The sequence below is a fragment of the Sparus aurata genome, chromosome 17 (assembly GCF_900880675.1).
Source record: "Sparus aurata chromosome 17, fSpaAur1.1, whole genome shotgun sequence".
NCBI lineage: Eukaryota > Metazoa > Chordata > Actinopteri > Spariformes > Sparidae > Sparus > Sparus aurata.
Genome location: NC_044203.1, coordinates 10,690,105 through 10,711,656, shown reverse-complemented (window position 1 = coordinate 10,711,656; position 21,552 = coordinate 10,690,105). Strand labels below are relative to the sequence as shown.

Below are 21,552 nucleotides of genomic sequence, written 5' to 3'. Positions count from 1 at the left end.
CAGCTTGTTGGCTAGATAATTAGCTAGCATTTCTCAGCTTCAAAACCTACCTGCTAATGTCAGTTTGGGGTCTATTTAGATACTAGGGAGGTCCTTACCCCTAAGCAGCACAGCTAGTAACACGCAATCTGCTTGTGGCCCGTAATCTACAGGATTTGGGGATGGTAAGGCATGTAAGACAAGGATCATATGACCGATGCATTAACATTTACATTTTACATTTTAGGGCGTTTAGCAGACACTTTTGTCCAAAGCGACTTACAGTAATTCATACATGCATTCATACACTGATGGCGGTGGCTGCCATGCAGGGTGCCAACCAGCACATCAGGAGCAGTTTAGGGTTCAGTTTCTTGCCCAAGGACACTTCAACATAGAGACCAGGGGAATCAGATAACAAGGATAACAAGGCACTGGCTCTACCCCTTGAGCTATAGCCGCCTGATGCGGTTGCCGAACTAGCACTAACATTTTGTGAGATGATCTGCAAACATGTTAGCAAGGATGATGATTTTTTTTTGTTTAGATTTTAAATAAATGTTCCAAGGGGCACAATTGTTTGTGGATTTGTCTTACCACAAAGCCATTGTGCTGTTTCCTTACATTAGCTGATATTTCTCATGTCAGACACTCTGAAAAGAGCTGGTGAAAAAGACCCACACATTCAACAATTTGAAGAAACTTTAGATCTCTTGAACACGAATTGGAAAGAGATTAAGTTGCTGCAAGTCTTTAGTTTGGTTCTGCCGTTGTCATCAATTTAACATTTGGAAATTATTTCATTGTTCATATTACATTTGTCAAAACTAAAGAATTTTAAAATATGGCAGATTGAGTCCTCTAATGCTGTTTGGGTGTCTCTGTTGGTTATATAATCCTCGCCTTGCAGGTCATAGCGATCTGTCAACCTTTTGGCAGGGCTCAGCCTGCCAGTTTGCAAGTACACTGACACATCCCTTCAGATAATGACTCAAAAGGGAGCATTTCTAATATTTCCCTGAAGACATTTTTTCTCAATAGTGGGGTTTCAGTTTGACATAACTGGAGTTGCTGAATGATGCATTAATACAAGACTCTCCATTCCCACCAATGACAAAATTATAGAGCACAGTTCTGTTTGGCTGCTATCCCCGCACCGTCTCAGGTCCAATTTTGGGGCTCAGTAGTAATATTTCAGCAGCCCACACTGGAAAATACAACTGGCTGATCATCCCGTAAAGCTTATCTGTGGCTCACACAGCCTGGTTTGTAGTTTTGAGGCAAACTCTTAGCAGCATGCAGCAGAAAATTCATTCAGCATATGTCACACAAGTTGGCAACGTCATCTAGAATACCTCTAATGTGAATTTCACAATGCATTCAAAACAACATATTAAGTATATTAAGTCTAACGCCTTCTAAACAGTGATAGTGTGGCTGTAGCTGTCATCTCCCTGCCTTGAGAAATATAGTAAAACCATAAAAGCTAGAAGTGGAGAGGTTGGTGAGTTACGATCCCTTATGGAATAACCCTATGTTTGCAAATGTTGGCCACTTCCACTACTTTGTACTTATGCGCTCTGTATGTTTTAACGATGTTATCTTTTTGCCACAATTACTGCTGCGGGGCCCAAGGGGGCCCAATAAATCGACAAAGAGGCTGCAAATTGAAATAAACCTATATCACATCTTTATTGCACTTGTCAGAGCTGAAATGTGTGCACATTGCTTGTGTGCCAAAGCACATGCTGGAGGTGGCTTTTCCAAAGCTGGTGTAGGAGGGTTGCCAGCACCTCAGCAGTGTCGTTTCATGCTGCTGGCCTCATTCCTGTGTGACTTGGATCGGCCACATGGGTATGTGTGATGTAATACAGTATGTATGCAATGCAGATGTATGCAGGGTTAAACGGAGAGTCACACATACTGTCAGAGGTCACATCTTGACCATGTTAGGAGGAATTTCTGGCCACAAGCTGGATATCACCAACAATGTCATTATCATTTCCATCATTAACAAGCCTCCCATAAGCCTGTGCTACACACAGATGCACGGTAGGAAGTAAGAGAGGCGGTGGTGCAACTGTAACTTAGTGATCTGCTTTCCTACAACAGCAGTTATAAAATTCCCATATGTCAAACATGGAGGGATTCCCTAACAGCTAGGATTTAGCATAAGATAAAGTAGAGTTATAAAAGACATACATGTGTCAGATTTTGAAAGATTAACGTAACATGAATTGTCCACACAGACAGCATACAAACCACTACCATCATGAGTGGAAAATGCCCCAGTAATTTGTCAAACCCAGCTTTGTTTCCCACTGGACTGAATGGAAACTCTAAACCAAAATTTCCCCCGAGTCACAGTCCAACCTTTCTGGCAGGTTGAAACCGACAATCCAAGGCAATTTCGTTTTTTCGGTGTAGTGTGAAGCTCAGGATGCGGTCTAATGGAATGATGCAAAAATTACAAAAATACCCAACCTGATCAGATCCAAACAGCTGCCACCACTCACCGGTTCTCTGACGAGGCTCAGCATCGACCCAATGAAGCTGTTAAGACCGCGTGGGCTAGTGAAGACGATGGAGGTTGACAGTTTGTGGTCACTGAGCCCCGCTAAACATCTGATTTACTGTAGTGCTTGTTTTTCCAGGTGTGGCACGTTATGCATCAGCTCCAGAGGCAATTTTATTGTTTTTCTTCGTAAACCAAAAATTACCATGGGAGTGAGGGGGCGGCAAAGGGAGACTTCACACATTACATCAACTTATGGAGTATATAATGTCCTCTGTTGCAGCAGTATAGCATGACATTCTGGGCCATATACATAAGCAGTTTCGATGGGCCCCCTTCCTTTCTCTCACACACAAATCTTTTATTATAGTAGTCACTAATAAACTGTTCATACCACATTCAAACAAATATGTTCATAAGTTTGAGTTTTCACCACATTTTGATCGACTTTTTGCAACATTCAGGAGGTGTTTGAGGTAGAAGCAGGGGCATGAGAGGCGCTCGGCTGAAATCTTTATGAAACTCTCTGACCAAAGAGTCAAACAGGAGTCACCATCACCATGGCAACCGTTGATTACACCGGAGAAACACAGCTGATATAGATTCACTGCAGTTTGACATGCACACACACACTCAACTGATTTATTCAGCCAATTTGAATTTGATTATGAAGTAATTACTTTGAAATATAAAATGACAAACAAAAACAAACTTTTCATTACAAGATTTTCATCCCTAGAACATCACAAGGCAAACCTTAAAATTCTGCAGCTCAAAATTACTGATTTGTCCAGAATTATCTTCTTATTGCTGTTTTTTATTTATTTATTTTTTACCATTTAAATTCATGTATACTACAGTTGTTCTGCTTGTTTCCTGCTTGCTGTATTGCTGGCTAAAACAGGAAAAAAAAATATACCTTTTTGATACAGTCCAAAACTGGTACTGAACTTTTCGTCATCTTGTGTAAAATAAATAAATAAATAAATACTTTGTTAAGGTTAGAAAATGATCATTGTTCTGAATTAAAAATGCTATTTTCAAAGGAAAGGCAACCTTTGTTGTCAGGTAAAAAGAAGAAATGTAAAATTTTAACAAACAGATTTTCATGTTGGGAACTATGCTTGTTCACTTCTGGTACAGGACATATACTTGAAGACTGATACCACTCTTTTATTCGTCTATGAAGAACTGACCTGGAGCCAGCTCAGCTTAGCATGAAGACTGAAAGCAGGGGGAAACAGCTAGCCTGGCTCATTTTTTATTTCTTTTCATGTTTAAATTAAACAAAATACAACTTGTTAATTCTAGACAGAGCCTGACAAGTTCTGTCCCCCAACTTTCAGTCAATCATAAGACTCTTTATCTAATTCTATGCAAAAAAAAGAAAGAGAAAATGAAAAGAGAAAAAACGTATGCATATTCCCCCCAAAAATGTCAAACTATTCCTCAAAACAAGTACTTTTTAAATAATGTCGACCAATACTTCCTAACCTGAGCCAAGGTGTATTTCTGCCTACATCTAGCCAAACCTTCATAATCAGCTTAGTTTATATGTGACATTTTGAAAGGGAATTCACATTGTATTCTGTTATTCAGTTCAGAGGACTTGCTGTCTTTTGGGGACATTCAAACACATTTTTTGAATAAAAGCCATGAACTCAGAGGACTGTTATTTGGAGGCATGATGGTTTACACTCCAAGTTTAGCAGACCGCTAAGAACCATGACTGCATCTGGGTCAGCCTCATGGTTACCCAGGACACTCCTCACTTGCAAAAACGAGCTGAGTCAGCAGAGTCACACATTAATCACCGTCCCATTGCGCCACCTTCATATCTGCTCTTAGATAAGACCTCGGTGAATGGTATGAGGCCTACAGTATCTGACCTTATTATCTCTTAACTGCTCTGCTTCTCCTGTTTCACTTCAAAACGGCCCTCTGCTAACTTAATGGATGGGGTAAGAAAACGCTAAAAGCTAATTTTCTCTGTGTTTTGACAGCCCCATCAGCTCGCAGCTCAGTTTTGGCTGTGAACGCTTGTAGTTTTGTCATGCACTTGGCGGTTAGAAACTGAGTACTTGAAGATATGCATCTGTTCTCAGGGCTGTGTGAGTTGCGGTGTGACTCAGAAGGCCTCCAAACTGTCAACGTTTTCTGCAAATATCGTTTCATTTCGATTCACTTTAACATAGCATTACATGTAACCGGTGGAAAAGCAGACCAAGTTATTTTGACGGTTGGTATGTGCAAAAAGGCCTGATCCGACTTCTGACTTCCTACCAAAATCACAGATGAAAAAAGAGATTATTAAGTGCCTGTTATTGTGGTCTAATACCCATAATACCCTTTCATACTTTGCTCGTTTCAATGCAAAAAACGTCAGCGGGCTAGATCTAATAAAAGATTACAAACCTATACAATGAACAGTATATTAATAACAATACTTCATCAACGCAGAGTCCAAGTGATATACATAGGAGGTCTTGATCTGTGATATTGATTGGTGATTCGATATTGATTCAGGATTGCGAGTAATCAAACACCACATTATACGACTACAACTCACAATAGGCTTCTTTGGCATGGCTACAGGAGTTAGACGCGCTTATTCCTCATCCTTTGATACATTAAGGCGGCGCAGCTAATCGGCTGCATAGTTCAGCTCTTTACACACTGATAATGCCTGTTAGCTGATAAGAATTATTAACAACAACAATAAGAACATATTTGAGCAATGAAACAAAAATAGCTTTACTGGTCCTGCAAAAAAAAAACCTATTTGATTCCAGGCTATTTATTGTAATAACATTATATGTCACTATACATGACAAATGTGATTTATGTAATGTGTATTTTGGCAGAGCACATTTACAGACAAATCTCTCACTGCTTTGAAACTATATTAACCCCAAGTACACTTTTGATGATGTATATACAGAAAGTTTATGTTGTAATGAACAGGAATGAGAGGAGGATGCTTGGTATTATTGATGAACAATTTCGCTCTCATTCCCACAGGGAGTATTCAGGGTTTCAGTGTCACTTTGCAGGAGACATGACCGTTAATAAACGCAACGGTTCTTTGAGTTAACTCTGGTTATTATGGATGATCTCATGGAAAGTGATTCGTTTTGCTGGTGATGCAGACCAACTTTCCAGCGGTCTGTCTGACCTCTGACCTCTCTGCGGGAATGGCAGTTGACCCCAGGTGACTCTCGCCTGACTCTCTTTGATCTGTTTTCATTACGTGAGACATGACCTCTCCCCTGACACCCCGAACATCCACTTGATTTAGGCCTCAGCATTACATCAGTGAGCGCTACAGCTCCAATTTCCTTGTTAGAGTTGGAAAGTGTCACCTACAGGCCAGTAACGTGTTAATAGCACCCACGCTTTTCTTTGATGATGGATGGCAGGGTTGCTAAAAAGCAAATAAAAGCAAAATAATTGCACAATTAATTGCCACAAACAAACAAACACCTTGTTTGTGTTTATGAAGTGATAATAATCAATCTTGTAATGATCACATTTATTTTTATTTACTCCCTATACAGAAGTACTAAGCTCAGCACAGTGGAGAATGGGGAGCTATTATAGCTTTGTAATTCCTCTCTCACCCGATGTGGCAAAAACTTTTTGAGCTCGTAATTTAAAATATACAATTTAAAATAAACAGTACCAATATCACATTTATATTCAATATGCACTGATGGAAACTGTCATCTTATGAAAATTGACAGCATCACTACTTTCAGCAATGCCTCATAACTCCAGCTGACACAGCCCTCCGGTTAGCATAGGAATTATGTGGGGATTTAATTAAAGAATTAAAACAGTTGACTTTGGTCTACATATTTTTTTTTTTTATCATGACCATGATCATCCCAAAACCTTAAAGACATGGTTATTGTTGTAACAATGACAACAAAGGACCCTAACCTTAAAGCAACATTATGTAGAAATTGGCCTTTTGTGCAATTTGGCGCCCTCCACCGTCTTTCAGTGTAACTGAGAAATGTAACAAATTGTCAGACGTAATGTAGGTGCTAACTATAAACAAATTGATTAAATTGATTTTGAAGCTGTTATTTTAATGTTAAAAAGTACTTAATGTTGCTTTAAAGTACTAAACAGACAAATCCTAGATCTGGACTGGATAGTCAGTCAGCCTATATTTTCCTGTGATTTCACTTTGACAAAATTACATAACGACAGAAGGAAGGTTTATAGTGAAATTAACGAAACAACGATAGCCATTATGTTGTACAATTGATTCATAATTATACGTTAAAGCCAATAACTTATATTGCTAGTTTGAGTAAGGGGAGTATTTTTAACCCAAACCCCTTCCATTGCATTCCTGCCATGACACCCTGGTTGTTCGAATCACCTGCCCCCGTAAGGGGTTGCCATTTTGTTGCACTAGCTAATGTTATTAACGCTAGCTAGCAAATGTAAAAATTGCTGACGCCAGCTAGTTAGCTTAGCTAACACAAGCTATCATTAACATTGCTAATGCTACCTCATATTCAAGTTGCAAAAGCTAGCTGGCTAATGTTAACGTTGCTAACACAAGCTAGCTAACGTCAGGGCAGTACAGTATGCTGCACGCGCACTGCAGAAATCTGCCATTTTGAAGCTTTTTTCCACAAACTGGCAAAGATATCTTAATTGGGATCAATATATTACCTAGGATAACGGATTACCTGAGTATTCCAGGTAAATACAAATGATCAATACAAAAGTGAAGGCTGGCTGAAACATCTTGCAACCTACTTAAATAGTTTTGAGAGCATAAAATGGACTGTGGATTTGAATTGTTTTTCACCAACTGCCTGTGTTGTAAAATATGATGGCTCTCGCTTAGTAACATATAGTACATGAATTATCTCCTCACCTCTCAGCCACGGAGAATTGGAAACTCTTAAAGCAGTTCTCCATCTGTTTTATAGTGGACATTAGCGGCTCGCCTGCCACCTCCCCAGACATACCTAAAATTGAATACACATTTCTCTGTGAATGTCATAGAGAATACAATGGGCCATAAATCATTGTCATCCATGCAGGGCTCAATGATTTAACAATATTCTCTTAACCTGTCCCATATCACCATGATCTGTATGTGTGTTTCTCATGAAAGGATGACCTGTTTGAATTTAAGGGGATATAAAGTTTTTCTCGATCCGGTCCTGACCACTGTTGCTAACACAAAGCAGCAATGGCAAATAAACACGCTTCAACTCCTCCTCGTGCAGTCGCTGCCCGGTTGTTTTTGAATGTGACTTCGCAGCCCACGTGAAACGTCATTGGCATGCCGCAAATGTCAGGATGCGTGTGAAAAGGCAAATCATGGAAAACCTGCTTGTGGAGGGTTGAAACTCCTCTAATAGCCTGCTGGGTTCATCAGGTCTACGCCTCTGATTCCTTTAGCAGGGCCTTTGAGCTGGAGTTGGCCTTTTCCTGCTGTTTCTTGCACCATGAGTTATGTAAGGCTGGCTGAGAGGAGAAGTTGGACATTTAGTTGTCTGGACAACACTCGGACAGCTACGGGAGAAGACGAGCTTTGAAAGTCCCAGAAACTCACACAGTCTGGTTGCTATTTTCCTCACCTGCAGGTCGGGCTGTGTCAGAGATTCTGTGCCGTCTTGTGTTTTGCCTCAGCGTGTTACCCGAAGCGATGAAAGGCCAATCAGATTGGCTAAACTGTGTTCATTTTGGCTTTGAATTCTCTAGAGTTTCCTTCGTATGCGAGTCTGGAAAAGTTTCACGAGGGAAGATTAGTTGTCGTGTGGAGGCCCGGGCCGACTTCAGTGGGCTGCAGTGGAATGAGGTGGGGGTGGGTTATGGTTTTCCGAGGCCGGCGACTGGAACTGGTTCTCGCTTGTGTAGAAAGAGAGGGTGATTCAGGCGACGTGTTGAGTCCTCGTAACGTGATGGAATCCTGACACAGTCTGAGCGTGCCATGGCGGGTGGGAGGCTGATGGCGAGGAAGAAGAGTGCATTGTCTTCAGAGAGTCATACTCTGTGTAGAGAGGAGGGTGTGAGGGGGAAAAAGGAAAGAGAAGGGACTGGAAAGAGAATTCCTGACCTGTCACGTTTCATTTGCTAAGTGATGAGAAGCTGTGGGTTCAACAGAAATTACTGGGTACAGTTGCGTCTTGCTATTGAGATAAATTCTTCGATGAAATACACAAAAAGTCACTGCTCAGGAATTGTACCAATGCATATTTTTCAGATGCAACAAACCCCAGGGAACTGAAGGCCTACTTGTGCTTGGACAGAGACGGAGAGGTGGATTACGGCCTGGATCTTTGTGTTTGTTGAGCTGATGCTAAATTATTCACCCGCGGCCCGGATCCCTTTGTCGTTTCTATTTATTTTTTTTCTTTTTGTGTTTACAGAGCACTTTTTCCTCCTCCTGGAGCCCTGTTGCATATTTAGTTTCTTAGAAGGTCATCTTTTCCATTGCAATTAGTTATTTTTAAAATGGGCAGAGTGTGCAGCAGCTCAGACTGCAGCATGAACATGGTTATTGATTGGCACAGCCAGGCCCCCTGTTCTCACCAGCTTTTCTCCCTCCCCTCCATTGGTTTAGTCAGTTGCTTGGCTGATCCACGCGCTGCGGCATCAGAGCGCTGTTCATGATGCCAACAGCTTCACTCCTTTGGCTTCACTTACGTAATTGCCTTGGAAATGATCAGTATGAGTAAAACCAAGGGTAAAGCTTAAGTAGTAACACTGACTCTTGCTCTCCCTTTATGTGCATACTTAAAACGTATGTTGCAGTTTGTGCATAAACTCAACTTAAGTTCTTCTCTTTCCATGGAAAGCCATTAACTTATTAAAAAGCGCTCAGGGAAGGAAGCAAGAAAGTTGAAACCAGCGGTCTCACTGCCTAAATATTGTGCTGTCAGTTCTTTTCTACAGTGTGTGGTCAGATACCACATCCAGTCATAGAAATGACTCTTGTCTCCTTATGAGTGTGCTGTATGTCTGTGTGCGTGAGCGTGAGCGTGTGTGCTGGGATGTCTGATGATGCTCTGTACCTCAGAGAACACTCTACTCACCTGATATGATGACAGACAGATGTCAGGCTCAGTCCAGTGTCTTTCAGTGTAGTGACAATTTGGCTATTCAACACAAATGAACACGTGGAGCAAAACCCAAGATGCTGGTTAATGTCACATCATGGCTAGAGATGAAATGTTTGGTTTACCTCAACAGAGATGTAACCAAGACTCAGCTAAGTGCCAATCACGAGCTGAAGTCTCGCATCCCGTCATGTTGCTGTTTGTTTCCTACTTTGGCTGCTGGGAAACTGAGGCGTATTGAAACCACTGATGATTTATCCGAATGCTATTAAGTACCTCCTATACGCCCAGTGGTGAGGAAGCTACAGTACTTTGAAAGTGTAGGTGGTGAACAAACTACTCATTCCTCATTCCTCATAGTCGAAAATTAGCAAGCTAGACCACAAGCTGTTCAGAAAAAGTTACTTACCACACTGCTGCTATTTCACGAGAAACATCTACTGTTAAACCAAAGGCCAAGTCAGAACCTCCAGTCTACATTTTCAGTTCGATACACTTCATTAGTAAAATAATCGCACATAATTGGTTGACACAATTACCAAATAAAGCGAAGTTTAAGTTAAAAGTATAGTGTTGTATGGCCGGCATCAGGAACCTGTGTGAGAAAACACAAGCTGCCAGTCATGGTCCTTGTGGTCCCACCATGATATCTCTGTAGCGCTGAGCATGTAAGTGATTCGTTGGTTGTTGTTGATTGGCTGACCATGGTCCAACCTCAGTGGGGATGAAGGGGGGGTGGCAGATTAACAAGGGGATTGCAGTTTTGTCATTTTTCTAATAAGTGACAGACACAGGTTTTTGTCTGTAACTCAATTAGACCGAATTCTCTACGAAATGAGTTCTTTGTATTATTGGATAGGCCTCCCCCAACGCAAGAATAATACAATATATTAACTCGACTTTGTCTGATTGTAGTCTGAGACTGATAATGATTTAAGCAAGACTAGTGCTTATCCAAAATAACAATATCTCCACCTTCGAGCATTCTTTAAAAAGGCTGACACAGCAAATGTCTGGTAACAAATGGCCTCACATCAAAATCTGTGGTTTATTGCTGTGTTTTTAACTGGAGCAGATTAGTCTGTTCTAATGAATTTCTAAATATTAATCTCTTATTTTTGGCAAGCGCGTGATTTTGTGTCTGTTGAACTTCCCAGATTTAATAAAACGATGTCTCAGATATCCCAGCAGCTGGTCTGGCAGAAGGATCCCCTGTTCATTTTGGAGTGATGCTCCTGTTTGAACCTGTTTTGAAAAGCCGTGGATCTCCACGGGGGAGTTCTTCCATTGAATACGTGTGTTTTGCTTTCTTTCAAAGGCAGACAGTTTCTTGATACCCCTCTGCTTTATGTACCATTATGTTCTTACTGAGCTGGAGTTTACAGTGCATTGATTGTTCAGTCCCTGTTTGCTTAACAAAATAATCTTGTGCCTGCATATGTAGGACCTCATTATACCACATGACATAATTAAGTGTGTTTGTAGGACTGCTGCTGTATGAGAGAGACTGTGTTGCTTTAAATGTACTGTCACAACCCTCATGTGAGAGACACACAGCTTCACATGGCTTGCATAACCTGTCTTGTTGCATAACCAAGATGCAGTGTGTCCAACAGCTCTGGGTAAATGAGAAAGTAATTAGTCTAACAATAACAGTTTTCCGAAGCCGATGACAGCTCCAGCTGGCTGATGGCTAGACCAGGTACAGAGGTGGATTAACTGTTTCTGTCCAGTACAGGTAACATCACTGAGCAGTTCATTCAAATGGTAATTATTTAAGTTTGTATACAGTGAAATGTTCAGGGTTCGATGTGAATTTGACTTATAAGAACTGTGCACCCAATGGACATTTTGGCTTATTGGTATTTTCACTCAGACATCTCAGTATGTCCTTAAGAGCTAAATACTATAAGGTTTTTTTTTTTATGAGCCAATGTGGTAGTTATATAAGTCTTTAAAGAAAATTACAGTGTACAAAGAAAAATGCTTAGCTATCTGATTAACTCTGTGTGTTTTGCACTCCTACTCTCGAAAATGCCCAGAACTTCAAATTATAGCGTTCTCAATCTATAACAATGCTCTTCACCCATGTTTACTTTAGAGCGCACACTCCATACTTCACTGGTTGTCAATCTGGGTGTCAGGACACTACAAGGGATCCTGCGAGAAACCATCAGAGAGAGTAGAATGTTTCTGCAGATTCCTCTATTTCTTTCTTTTTTTCAGTATATCAAACGTGATTGAGTTTCACCATGCCTTATTTATACTCCTTACAAAACTGTGGGTGCACCGCAGTGTGTAAGATTTAGGGGGCTCTACTGGCAATAATAGAATATGATATTTAGAATTCTGTTTTCCTTTGTGTAAAATCACCTGAATGAGCCTTTTACATTTAAGGAGGCGAGAGTTCGTCTTTCAATTTGCACCACTGTGTTTCCACTGTAGCCCAGAATGTACAAACCAAAGAGCTCAGAGTGGGCCTTTCGCATTTTTCTGGTTTCAGTGGAGAATTAGACAAGGAGTGATCATTTGGTAGCAATCTGTAACCACACCACAAGATGCCACTTAATCCTACACACTGCACCTTCAATTGACTTAGTTAGTGGCCAATGCACTTAGTTTAAGAGATGGGGTAACATATTTCGAGTAGTAGCTCCATAGCTGGTTCTAGGTTCTACGATGTGACCTTTTAACACATATTAAATGTACCTAACAGCTAAACCTGTGTTGAAGGGTCACAAGTCGGTATTGCTTCATGCCAAAGAAATGCCAAAGAAACCACTGGAACAGCACTGCTACTGGAACTGAGAGAAGGGTTTGAGGTGAGGTGACGAATGGGCCAAACGCCTAGAAATCCGTTAATATCCTTTGAATCATGTATTATTTTCTTTACACTGGCAGGATGTTATACATTCTGGCGTGAGAAAACTTGTTATAGGTTTAATTTCCTCAGCTTTTACAAAGATCTTACATACTTTTTGTGTAAGATCTAAGTGAAAAAGTTGAAGTCACGCGTTAACAAGACAAGAACTGTCCTCCTCACTTAGTTGACATTTACCACTTCCCTCTGGTCAGAGTCACACTACAATATGTTGGCTCCAATTAGGCCCTTTCAAACACATTTCGAAAAATCGAGTGGAAAATACCCTGTCATAATTTTTCTCAGGGGACACCGACCGACCATTAAAACCTGTCTGTTGTGGCAGATTTGGAGCTTAATTAGTTGGAGAAATCTCACAGTGCGTGACTGTGACCTTTAACACTATTTTCACAGTCTTTTCTCTCTGATTTGTGTCCACTGTGTCAGTTGAACCTTATGTGGCTTGCTAAGCGAGGGCGTCCAGCGCGGCAAAGTTTAAGGTTATGCAGTGGATGTGAAGAATGGTGGACTGGTGGTGTTTTGTGTGGACACGGGTCAACGAGCGGAGGCCGGCTTCCTCATGGGGCTAAGAGTGTTTTGGGGTCATGGTGTGGAAAGCAGCTTTTCCTCCCGCCAGCTTCCATGGTCCCCGGGGTGTGTTTTGTGTTGGGCTGCAGGTCAGCGGTGGGGCTGTTTCAGGCCATCAGGTTGTTTTCTTTACCCTCTCTGTTCTTCTCACCACACTCTCTTACAGGAGGAGCCAGACATGGCAGCTCGGAGCTTTGTGGCCCTCCTCTCATCTAGAAAATGGGGCATTGTGGTTATTTCAGCAGCAGCAGTCTGACAAACACACTCACACAGACACGCAAAAACACAAACCTACATCAAGGCTAAAGGCATCAGTATGTAGGAAAATGTATCATACTCTCGTTTGAAATTTAATTTAATGAAAAATATCTACATTTTGAGTCAGCTGTAACACCATGAATAGTTAGTGTGTAAAAACGTGTTATCAAGTTGCGGGTGATGGATAAATTGTTGAAAATTATTGGCTAGACAATTGAAAGAGTTAGCCAAAAATAAGGATTAAAATAGTGTGTAATAAATAAACAGTTCAAATAGTAAGCTGTAAGTTATGGATATAGTACAGTTTGGATAAATAAAACAATAGGAAAATCTGAAAAAAAACAAACCAAAAAAAACCAGTATAAATAGTTGACAGAGTTTAAAAAGCTGAACTGTGTTAAACAGCCTTCTAAAAGTAGACCTACAGGTAAACAGTTCAAATAGTTAGCTAAAAATAGAAGTGGATACATGGCAAACAACTAAAAGGAATTCTTTTGGTTGTGCCCATAAAGGGATAGGCTACTTGCTCATCAGACGGGGCAGAGGGTTTACCACAAGAAAGGCAAATTCTAACCCAGCAGTAACCCCTTGAAGAAATTTTGGACGAGCCAAAATGACTTCATTTCACAACAATGTTCTCACAGCAAATACGTTAAATACATCTAACCCTAACCCGGTTTACCACATAGACACACAGCGTAGTGATCTCTGGACTGCAGACAAAATACTTTCATATCATGCACATCCCCATGACAGCTGCTGTATACTGTCATTAAGCTGTGTGTTTTTCCGTTTCAAAAGATCATCATTATCTTGAGAGGAGGTGATGATGGATTTAAAACAGCCTGGGTTACTGTAGATCAACTCTCTGATGCTCTGGGTACTGTAAGATGTCCAATGTGATTCCTTAAAAGAGTGTGTGTGTGTGTGTGTGTGTGTGTGTGTGTGTGTGTGTGTGTGTGTGTGTGTGTGTGTGTGTGTGCCACAGGCACTCCTGCAGCTCTTCAATATTATACTTCAAAGGTCAAAGGTCATGAGGTTGACAACTCCTCTGAAGTGCAAAATGGGAGAAAATTACAATTGGAGGAGGAAAGGAGCGATGGAAAGTGGATCCTGAAATGTTTATGGTAACCGTCAGGTTGACAGAAATTAGGCTTTTTTGCCGGCCTTCCTGTCTGCTTTCATCTGTCTCAAAAAGTTGTTTTCCAACAATCATAACGTGAGGTCAACCTCTGAGCCCCGATGCTGTTCTTTCCCAAAATTTCTCATTTTGCTGTGGCCGGCAGTGGCTCATGTCCTCCCGGCTTCAAGTAAACACACGCAGCAGGCTGCACTTTCTCCCCTCTCTCTCACACACCCACTGCAGAAAGACAAAACTAGTCCAGCTCCCTACAGGTCCCCTACAGCTGTGCAGACTCTTTTAAATCATCTGACAGCACAATACAGTTCCATGCACACATGTTTCGACGTGCAAATGTATGCAGATGTGCGTCATTACATTGCCATAAAAGTTGAATCGAGTGTAAAATGACTGATGCCAGATGTCTGTGGCCTGCTGACCTTTATGTGACCTGCAGAGCTCTTTGCACAGGGAGCAACGTCTGTCTTTTTAAAAAAAAAAATGTCAGTCTTTTTAAATCAGTCATGCCCTCTTTCCATCTTTTCAAATTCTTGCCATGTTCTTTTCCCTCCTTTTCAATTAACCAAGTGCTGCAGCTAACAATTATTTAGTAATTGATTTATATAAGTAATGAATCTGTCGATGTCCTTAAATGCCTTTTTCTATTGGACCAACCATGGAGAAGCTGAAATCAGAGGATGTAGAACACTGGACTGCCCCTTTTTCCTCACTCATTTTTCTATTGGAAATGTAACCTATTAAAGATGGAACAGTATCCACAGATCAATATAGATTTAAATAAGTTGCAGATGATCTTTACTGTAACTTACTGTAGCTTAATTGGAAGCTTTGGTCAAACATGTTTCAGAGCATTCAGTGGTTTCAGGTTATGAGATTCTGATGGACAAAAGAAATACTGACTGTAGAAAAACTCATAAACTTTCATACTCATGTGACAATATGAACTGTCTGTCACTCAAAAGTGAGGAGGTGTGAGCTTCAACTTATTTTAAAGCTACATTGCATTACTTTGCCCTTCAACTTTGTTTTCTACTCAGAGCCGCTTGAACTCTAAAAGTACATGTAAAGGTTTAAACACTGGGTATTTACACTTGTGACTTGCTGATTGTGGCTCAATGGATGGCAGTGTCAGTCTGTCATCCATTCTCCATCCTCCAGCCCGCCATCTTTCAGCAACTATTCACTGTGTGTCGCCATGAAATTTTGTAGACATAGTTGCGACCAGATGATGAAGTCAGCTCACTTTGGTGGTCCTCAGACTTCTCCTCGGACTCAGGGGTGGGCAATCTGACAATTTTAGATCATGATCGATCTTGATTGAGGTATTTATTTAAACTTTTGTCTCCAAATTTCACATAACCTCAGTGACTAGCGGATCAGTGCTATGTGAACATGCCAGCAGAGTGATGTATGTAGCCAACCTGATGACTAGATGATTTATATCAATCTTTAGTGCAATATTGGGCTTTATTTTCACAGGCTATTTCAAGTCTAGTTATAGTCTACAGGGCATTTCAAAATTGAGACTAAAGGGAGCAATTTAGATTGTGGATCATGATTTCAATTAAATAGATTGTTTCGTGATTTTGAACTACAACAAATGGATTGAGTGCCATAATATCTGGCTCACAGGTGTACACCTTTCATCTTGTGCCATCATCAGGTCAAAATTATTGCTTCTCCCAACCGGTTTCTACCCAAATACATGTTTGATGAGATTGGCTATATTTTGTGTATTACTTGCTAGTTTGGAGAAACATGGTAAACAATACCTGCTAAATGTCAACATGTCAGCATTTAGCCCAAAGCACCATTGTGCTTAAGTGTAGCATGGCTGAACACTTCTTGTTTCTACCGTCTTAAATGGAAACCGATGCTTACAGTGTACGCTCCGCATCCCTGACTTCTCAAAGCATTTTTATATGACACTTTTATGTCTTTCTCTTCATCTCACTATATTTCACTCTTACTTTTAACAGCGTGTCATACTGTTTCTGTTTGACGTTTCTCCATTGTCTTCCGCCACAAGCATTGACCTGGGAAGGGCTTGAAACTTTATGAGCAGATTCTTGCAAATAGTGATGTTTTTACTGTCGCTGGCACATGGAGGAGGTGTTGCCCCCCATATATAAAGACACAGCATCTGGACCCCACGCATAGAGATGATCTCTTTATCCTGGGATTGTCCCAGAGGGAAGGTGGTTGATGCGAGGGAGCAAGGAAAGGAAACAGGAAAGGGTTGGTGGGTGGGGGTGATACTAAGATAAATGAATATTTGGGGAACCTCGAGGGTCCAAAGCAAACTCCCCACAGAGGCCCTGGGCTCCGGGCTTAACATTCAAATCCCAGGTGCCATCAGTATTCAATAAAGTCGTGGTCAGAAGAAAGAAAAGCAGAGAAGAAATAGCAGCTTAACTTCAAACAGTCTCTGAGTTCAAGCTTAAAGCTGTTTTTCCTTTAAATCTCAGATAAGAAGTTTTTAGGTACAAAGTGGTCATGAGTTAGTTGCGTTTCTTGTGTTGCCATTGATTGTGCCAAGATTATTTAAGTGATATTACGCTTCATTAGAGTACAGCCTGACATTAATCTCATGCGAGAAAGAGGAAGACCATTGAGCGGTGTGCCCTGTGATGCCTTTTGAACATGTAAAAAAAGTGCGTTCTCCTTCTCTTTTCTTTCTCCTCTGCTGACTTAAGTTCTTCTATTTGTTTTCCTGTGTTCCAGGGGGCTCTTCATCACTATTCATGACCGTGGCCACATTGCTACACTCCTCCAGAACTGGCCAGAAAAGGACATCAGGGTAAATTATATTACACAAACAGAGGGATGAAGTATGATAATAGTCATGTTGCACTCCCACATAACAGAAAGCTTGGAGTCTTTTTTTGTGCGACTCTACCAAAAGAAGCCTAACACAGCATGTGTAAAAATACAAAATGTCAGGATATCAATTGCCCAACTAGTCAACATTAATTGGGTGCTGAGGACAAAGATAGGAATATGATAATTTACTGTCTATTCCAATGCAAGACCAAATCAATAACAAATTGTTCCTATTGATAAGTGTTGTGTGAGTATCTGAAGTCTAGTTTGTCTTATTCCTCTGCCATAGAGCTCCATTGTTGTCCAGAAAATCTAAAAAAATGAAAAAGAGCCACACTCTTGCAATGAGCCATGTTGCTTCAGTACCAGTAAGGAGGTGTATATAACATGCTATATACTAAGTAAGGTTCATTACAAACAACAGTGCCAAGTTGTTTTGGAAAAAACAAGTCATTTTTTTGATAATAAAAAAACTGTTTCACATCTGATTTAGGATTGAATGGGTTTGGAGCTGAGAGCCAGATACAGGAAATGGAAGTACTGAGACAAGGACCAACGTATTATTGGCTTTGGTCTTTCCATGGAATTTGCCGACATTTCAAAAACACGGAAAATGACCGGGCTTGGTTTAATGTACATGAATTTAGCATGCAACATACTATATTTTTTATATTTTTTATTGATATGAGCTTACAGAATGGATTATAAGCAACAGACAAGCAACACACCCAACAGAATACTTATTTGCAGCAGGAAAAGAAAGCACCACACATCCATCAGCAGCACATGTTGCTATGATGTGGAAAAAACATAGATTGTCTCTATGGAGAAACACTCACAGAAGACATTATCTAAAGTAGTTTCACAACTCGGGGATAAACAGTTTTGAGTGAAAGCAGTCCACGATACTTATCATAACAGTGAGAAAATAAAAACTTGCTGTAATATGATGCTAGGACAGAAAAGTTTTGCAACTGAAAAACTTAAAATTAAATACAATACTTATGATGAATTTAAACTATATTAGGATACTTTGTCTTTTTGTAAACTGAAGAAGGTTGACCTGTCTTGGACTGTCTGCATTGCTGATCAGTCGTTGAATTACAGGTTTACCACGTGAAATTAATTTATTATGAAAAAATTATTGCTTTTGTAAAATTAAACACTGCTACGTACCTTCAATGGTTAGATTAGGATAGAAAACATATTTACATTACCAGTAGTAATCATTATTATTGGTAATAAGAAGTGAATCATGTAACACCGGGATGTTATTAAAGATAGTGAATGCGCCAGAAAGTATCGGTTCTCTTGGCCTGCTGTATTGGCCAATTTCCCAAAAGCCTGAAACATTCCTTTAATCTTCTGTAAAGAGCAACTATGTGCAAGTCATAATCTAGTCATACTTAGAATGACGAAACCAGTCAGCATTCCTGGCATGTCAAATATACCTGCAGCCTCAGCCACCTGTTCGCAGCTGTCAACAGCAGGGCATTTACCTCAGCGCTGACACGCCGCCTCTCATTGTCAGGGTGGTCTTATCGTAAACTCAACTAATACGGCCTACTTCTAACATTAACACGGAGGGAGGGCAAACAGGAGCGTTGGCAGCCACCCTGTCACATATTAACCAGTGACAGTTGGGGGGGAAAAAAGCTGCTAATGGTGTTAAGTGTGCTAATTATTTATTTTAAACACTGAAGTGGGAAAACTAATGACACCCTTTAAACCTGTCAGATTGTGGGAGGAACGGGCTGTTAAAACGTTGTGCCAGAGTTATCTGCGTCACTCCAACGGTGGAAAAAGAAAAAAAACCCTCAGAATTAGGAGCACTTCAAATTAAACACTCCTGCTGCTGATATTAACTGTTGCACAATTGATTTGTTTCATGCTGTGGAATCAACCTGGAGGAACGCGTTTATTACTCGAACAGTAAAGTGACTAGCGAGTGGAAAGCCAGGAGGGTGTAGGAGGACCTGGCTTACAGAGAGGGGAAAAAAACATGTTTCTGGGTAGCAGGGTGGACTTGTTTTGGTAAAGAAGAATTGAGCCCACGAGGCATGGAGGCAGAACTGCTGCTTTGTTATTTTTTTCTCATTCAGTTGTGTATTAATGCGATGTAAAATTGAATTCAAGAATAACCTACATGTAGCGGCATTATGCACATATTGAAATCGCTTAAGTGGCTGGTGTGGCTAGCTACTGCAGTTTTGTGGCATGTTTGATCAACAGGCTGTTTGTGTGACGGATGGAGAGAGGATCTTGGGGCTGGGAGACCTGGGCTGCTACGGTATGGGCATCCCAGTGGGCAAACTGGCCCTGTACACAGCCTGTGGAGGTATGCCGCCACAGCAGTGCCTGCCCGTTATGCTGGATGTGGGAACAGACAATGAGGTAAGAGCTGAGGTCTAATGTGACACACTTTTACACAACTTTAAGCACGTGTCACGCATGTATTTTCATCACCAAAAAGTTATTACTTTTTTTGTGATTTACTTCTTTTCAGAGGAAAATATTGTACTTTGTTTCACTATTGTTACATTGCTATATTACATACAATTCTAATTGTATTACACATAAAACATAGGTAAATGGACTTTCATTTCTATAGCACTTTTCCAGTCTACTTACCGCTCAAAACGCTTTACAACACTTTTCAGATTCACCCATCCACACACACGTTCATACACTGATGGTAGATGGTGCTATGCAAAGTACCAATCTGCTCATTAGGAGCTATTTGGGGTTCAGTATCTTGCTCAAGGACACTTTGACATGCAGCTAGGGGGAGCCGGGATTTGAACAACAACCTTCCAAATACTAGACGACCAGCTCTACCTCCTGAGCTACAGCCGCCCCACATAGCGTATGATCATTATAATTTGTCACAGAATCAATAGGTCTAAAATATAAGTAGCTAGCTAAATAAGGTAGCTTCTGTAAACAGGCCAAAAGACAACATGACTAATAGTCTAAAGTCACGCTAACGGCTCTGTGAGGCTACCATGTTTACTATGTTTCTTTAGCATGCTAACACTTGCCAGTAACACTTTACAAAATGGTTCGAAAATGAGGAACTATCTCATAGTTAAGGAATCTTTACTCAAGGTTCAAGGGGATTTATTTGTCATTGTCCAACACAGGGTTTTTATAACGAAATGAAAGTTTCGCAACTCCTTCAATTTTTAATGTGTCATATCGTAACTTATACTTGGAAAAGTTTGCATTTTGGAAATATTTCCAGGTTAGCACAACAGAGGAGTAACATTAAATCATTTAAGTACAGATGCTGGAATAATTCATTTATAATTGTTTGCTTTACTTGTCTGTTGGTGACCTTCCACACAGAGGTCAAAGGTTCGCTCAAGAGCAGCTGCGGCCTGGTAGAGTGTCTTACTCAACTCGGGATGGATTTAATTCAATTAGAGGGAACTGTAATCATCCCTGAAATGAGGTCATTATAGCCCCAAGTAGTAATGATCAAGTGTGTTTGCTCTTCCTGCTCACCTCTCAACTCAACTGCCCCAGACCCTTAAACTCAAAATATTGCTCCAACAATATGCCATGAGTACAATGAGTACATGATACAGTATGCCAGCAGGGAAATGATCCTTATCCTGCGGCACCTTGGCCAGGCAGACTGAGAAATCAGTCAAGAAAAGGAAAACAAATCTCTACATTTTGCAACCAGGAAACACCCCTTACATGAGAGAGCTGCGCAGTTTCATTGACGGATGCCAGCTGGGAAAGCACCTCTCCCCTCTGCCAGCCCGTGAGTGTTGCAGCCAACAGCGCTGGAGTTATACACCTATGGTCTCTGTTCTCTATGACAGTGTCCCTGGAAGATGATTCAAACTCTGTTCAGGGCAGCACGTGTAGCCTTAAACCAACTAAAATAAGTCTGCATGCACTTCTATATATACACAACTCTTGGTCTTGGCCAAGGGCGTGGCAACCTCAGACGCCCGACACAGCTGAGCTCAGCCTGTCAGAAGCTGCCCCTCGTTTTCCAAGACAGTCTTCATATGACTCAGTCGCTGGAGTTCAGTTTCAACCCAAGAAAAGTGGATTAAGGATGAGCGATGCTGATGAGGATAGATGAGCAAATACAATTAAGCAAGAAATGTAACTAGCAGAGAGAATATGGAAGAGTTGTCAGATTGGCCGGCAAGAATAAGCAAAACTTGCTGGTTTCATGCAGGTGATGGCATCATTGATGGCCTGAGATCCCGCCATGACAGCACTTACCCAATACACACTTCATCAGAGTTCTCCGGGTCACAGCAGACAGCCC

At 40.9% G+C, this 21,552-nt stretch overlaps 1 protein-coding gene across 1 annotated transcript in view; it reads left to right on the top strand.

Moving 5' to 3' along the window:
- me1 (malic enzyme 1, NADP(+)-dependent, cytosolic) overlaps positions 1–21,552 on the top strand; it is an 87,296-nt gene that overhangs the window by 45,976 nt on the left and 19,768 nt on the right. The window contains exons 4-5 of the mRNA XM_030395194.1: positions 17,160–17,235; positions 19,491–19,652. Of these exons, the coding sequence (XP_030251054.1) occupies positions 17,160–17,235; positions 19,491–19,652 (238 nt within the window). The remainder of the gene's footprint in view (positions 1–17,159; positions 17,236–19,490; positions 19,653–21,552) is intronic.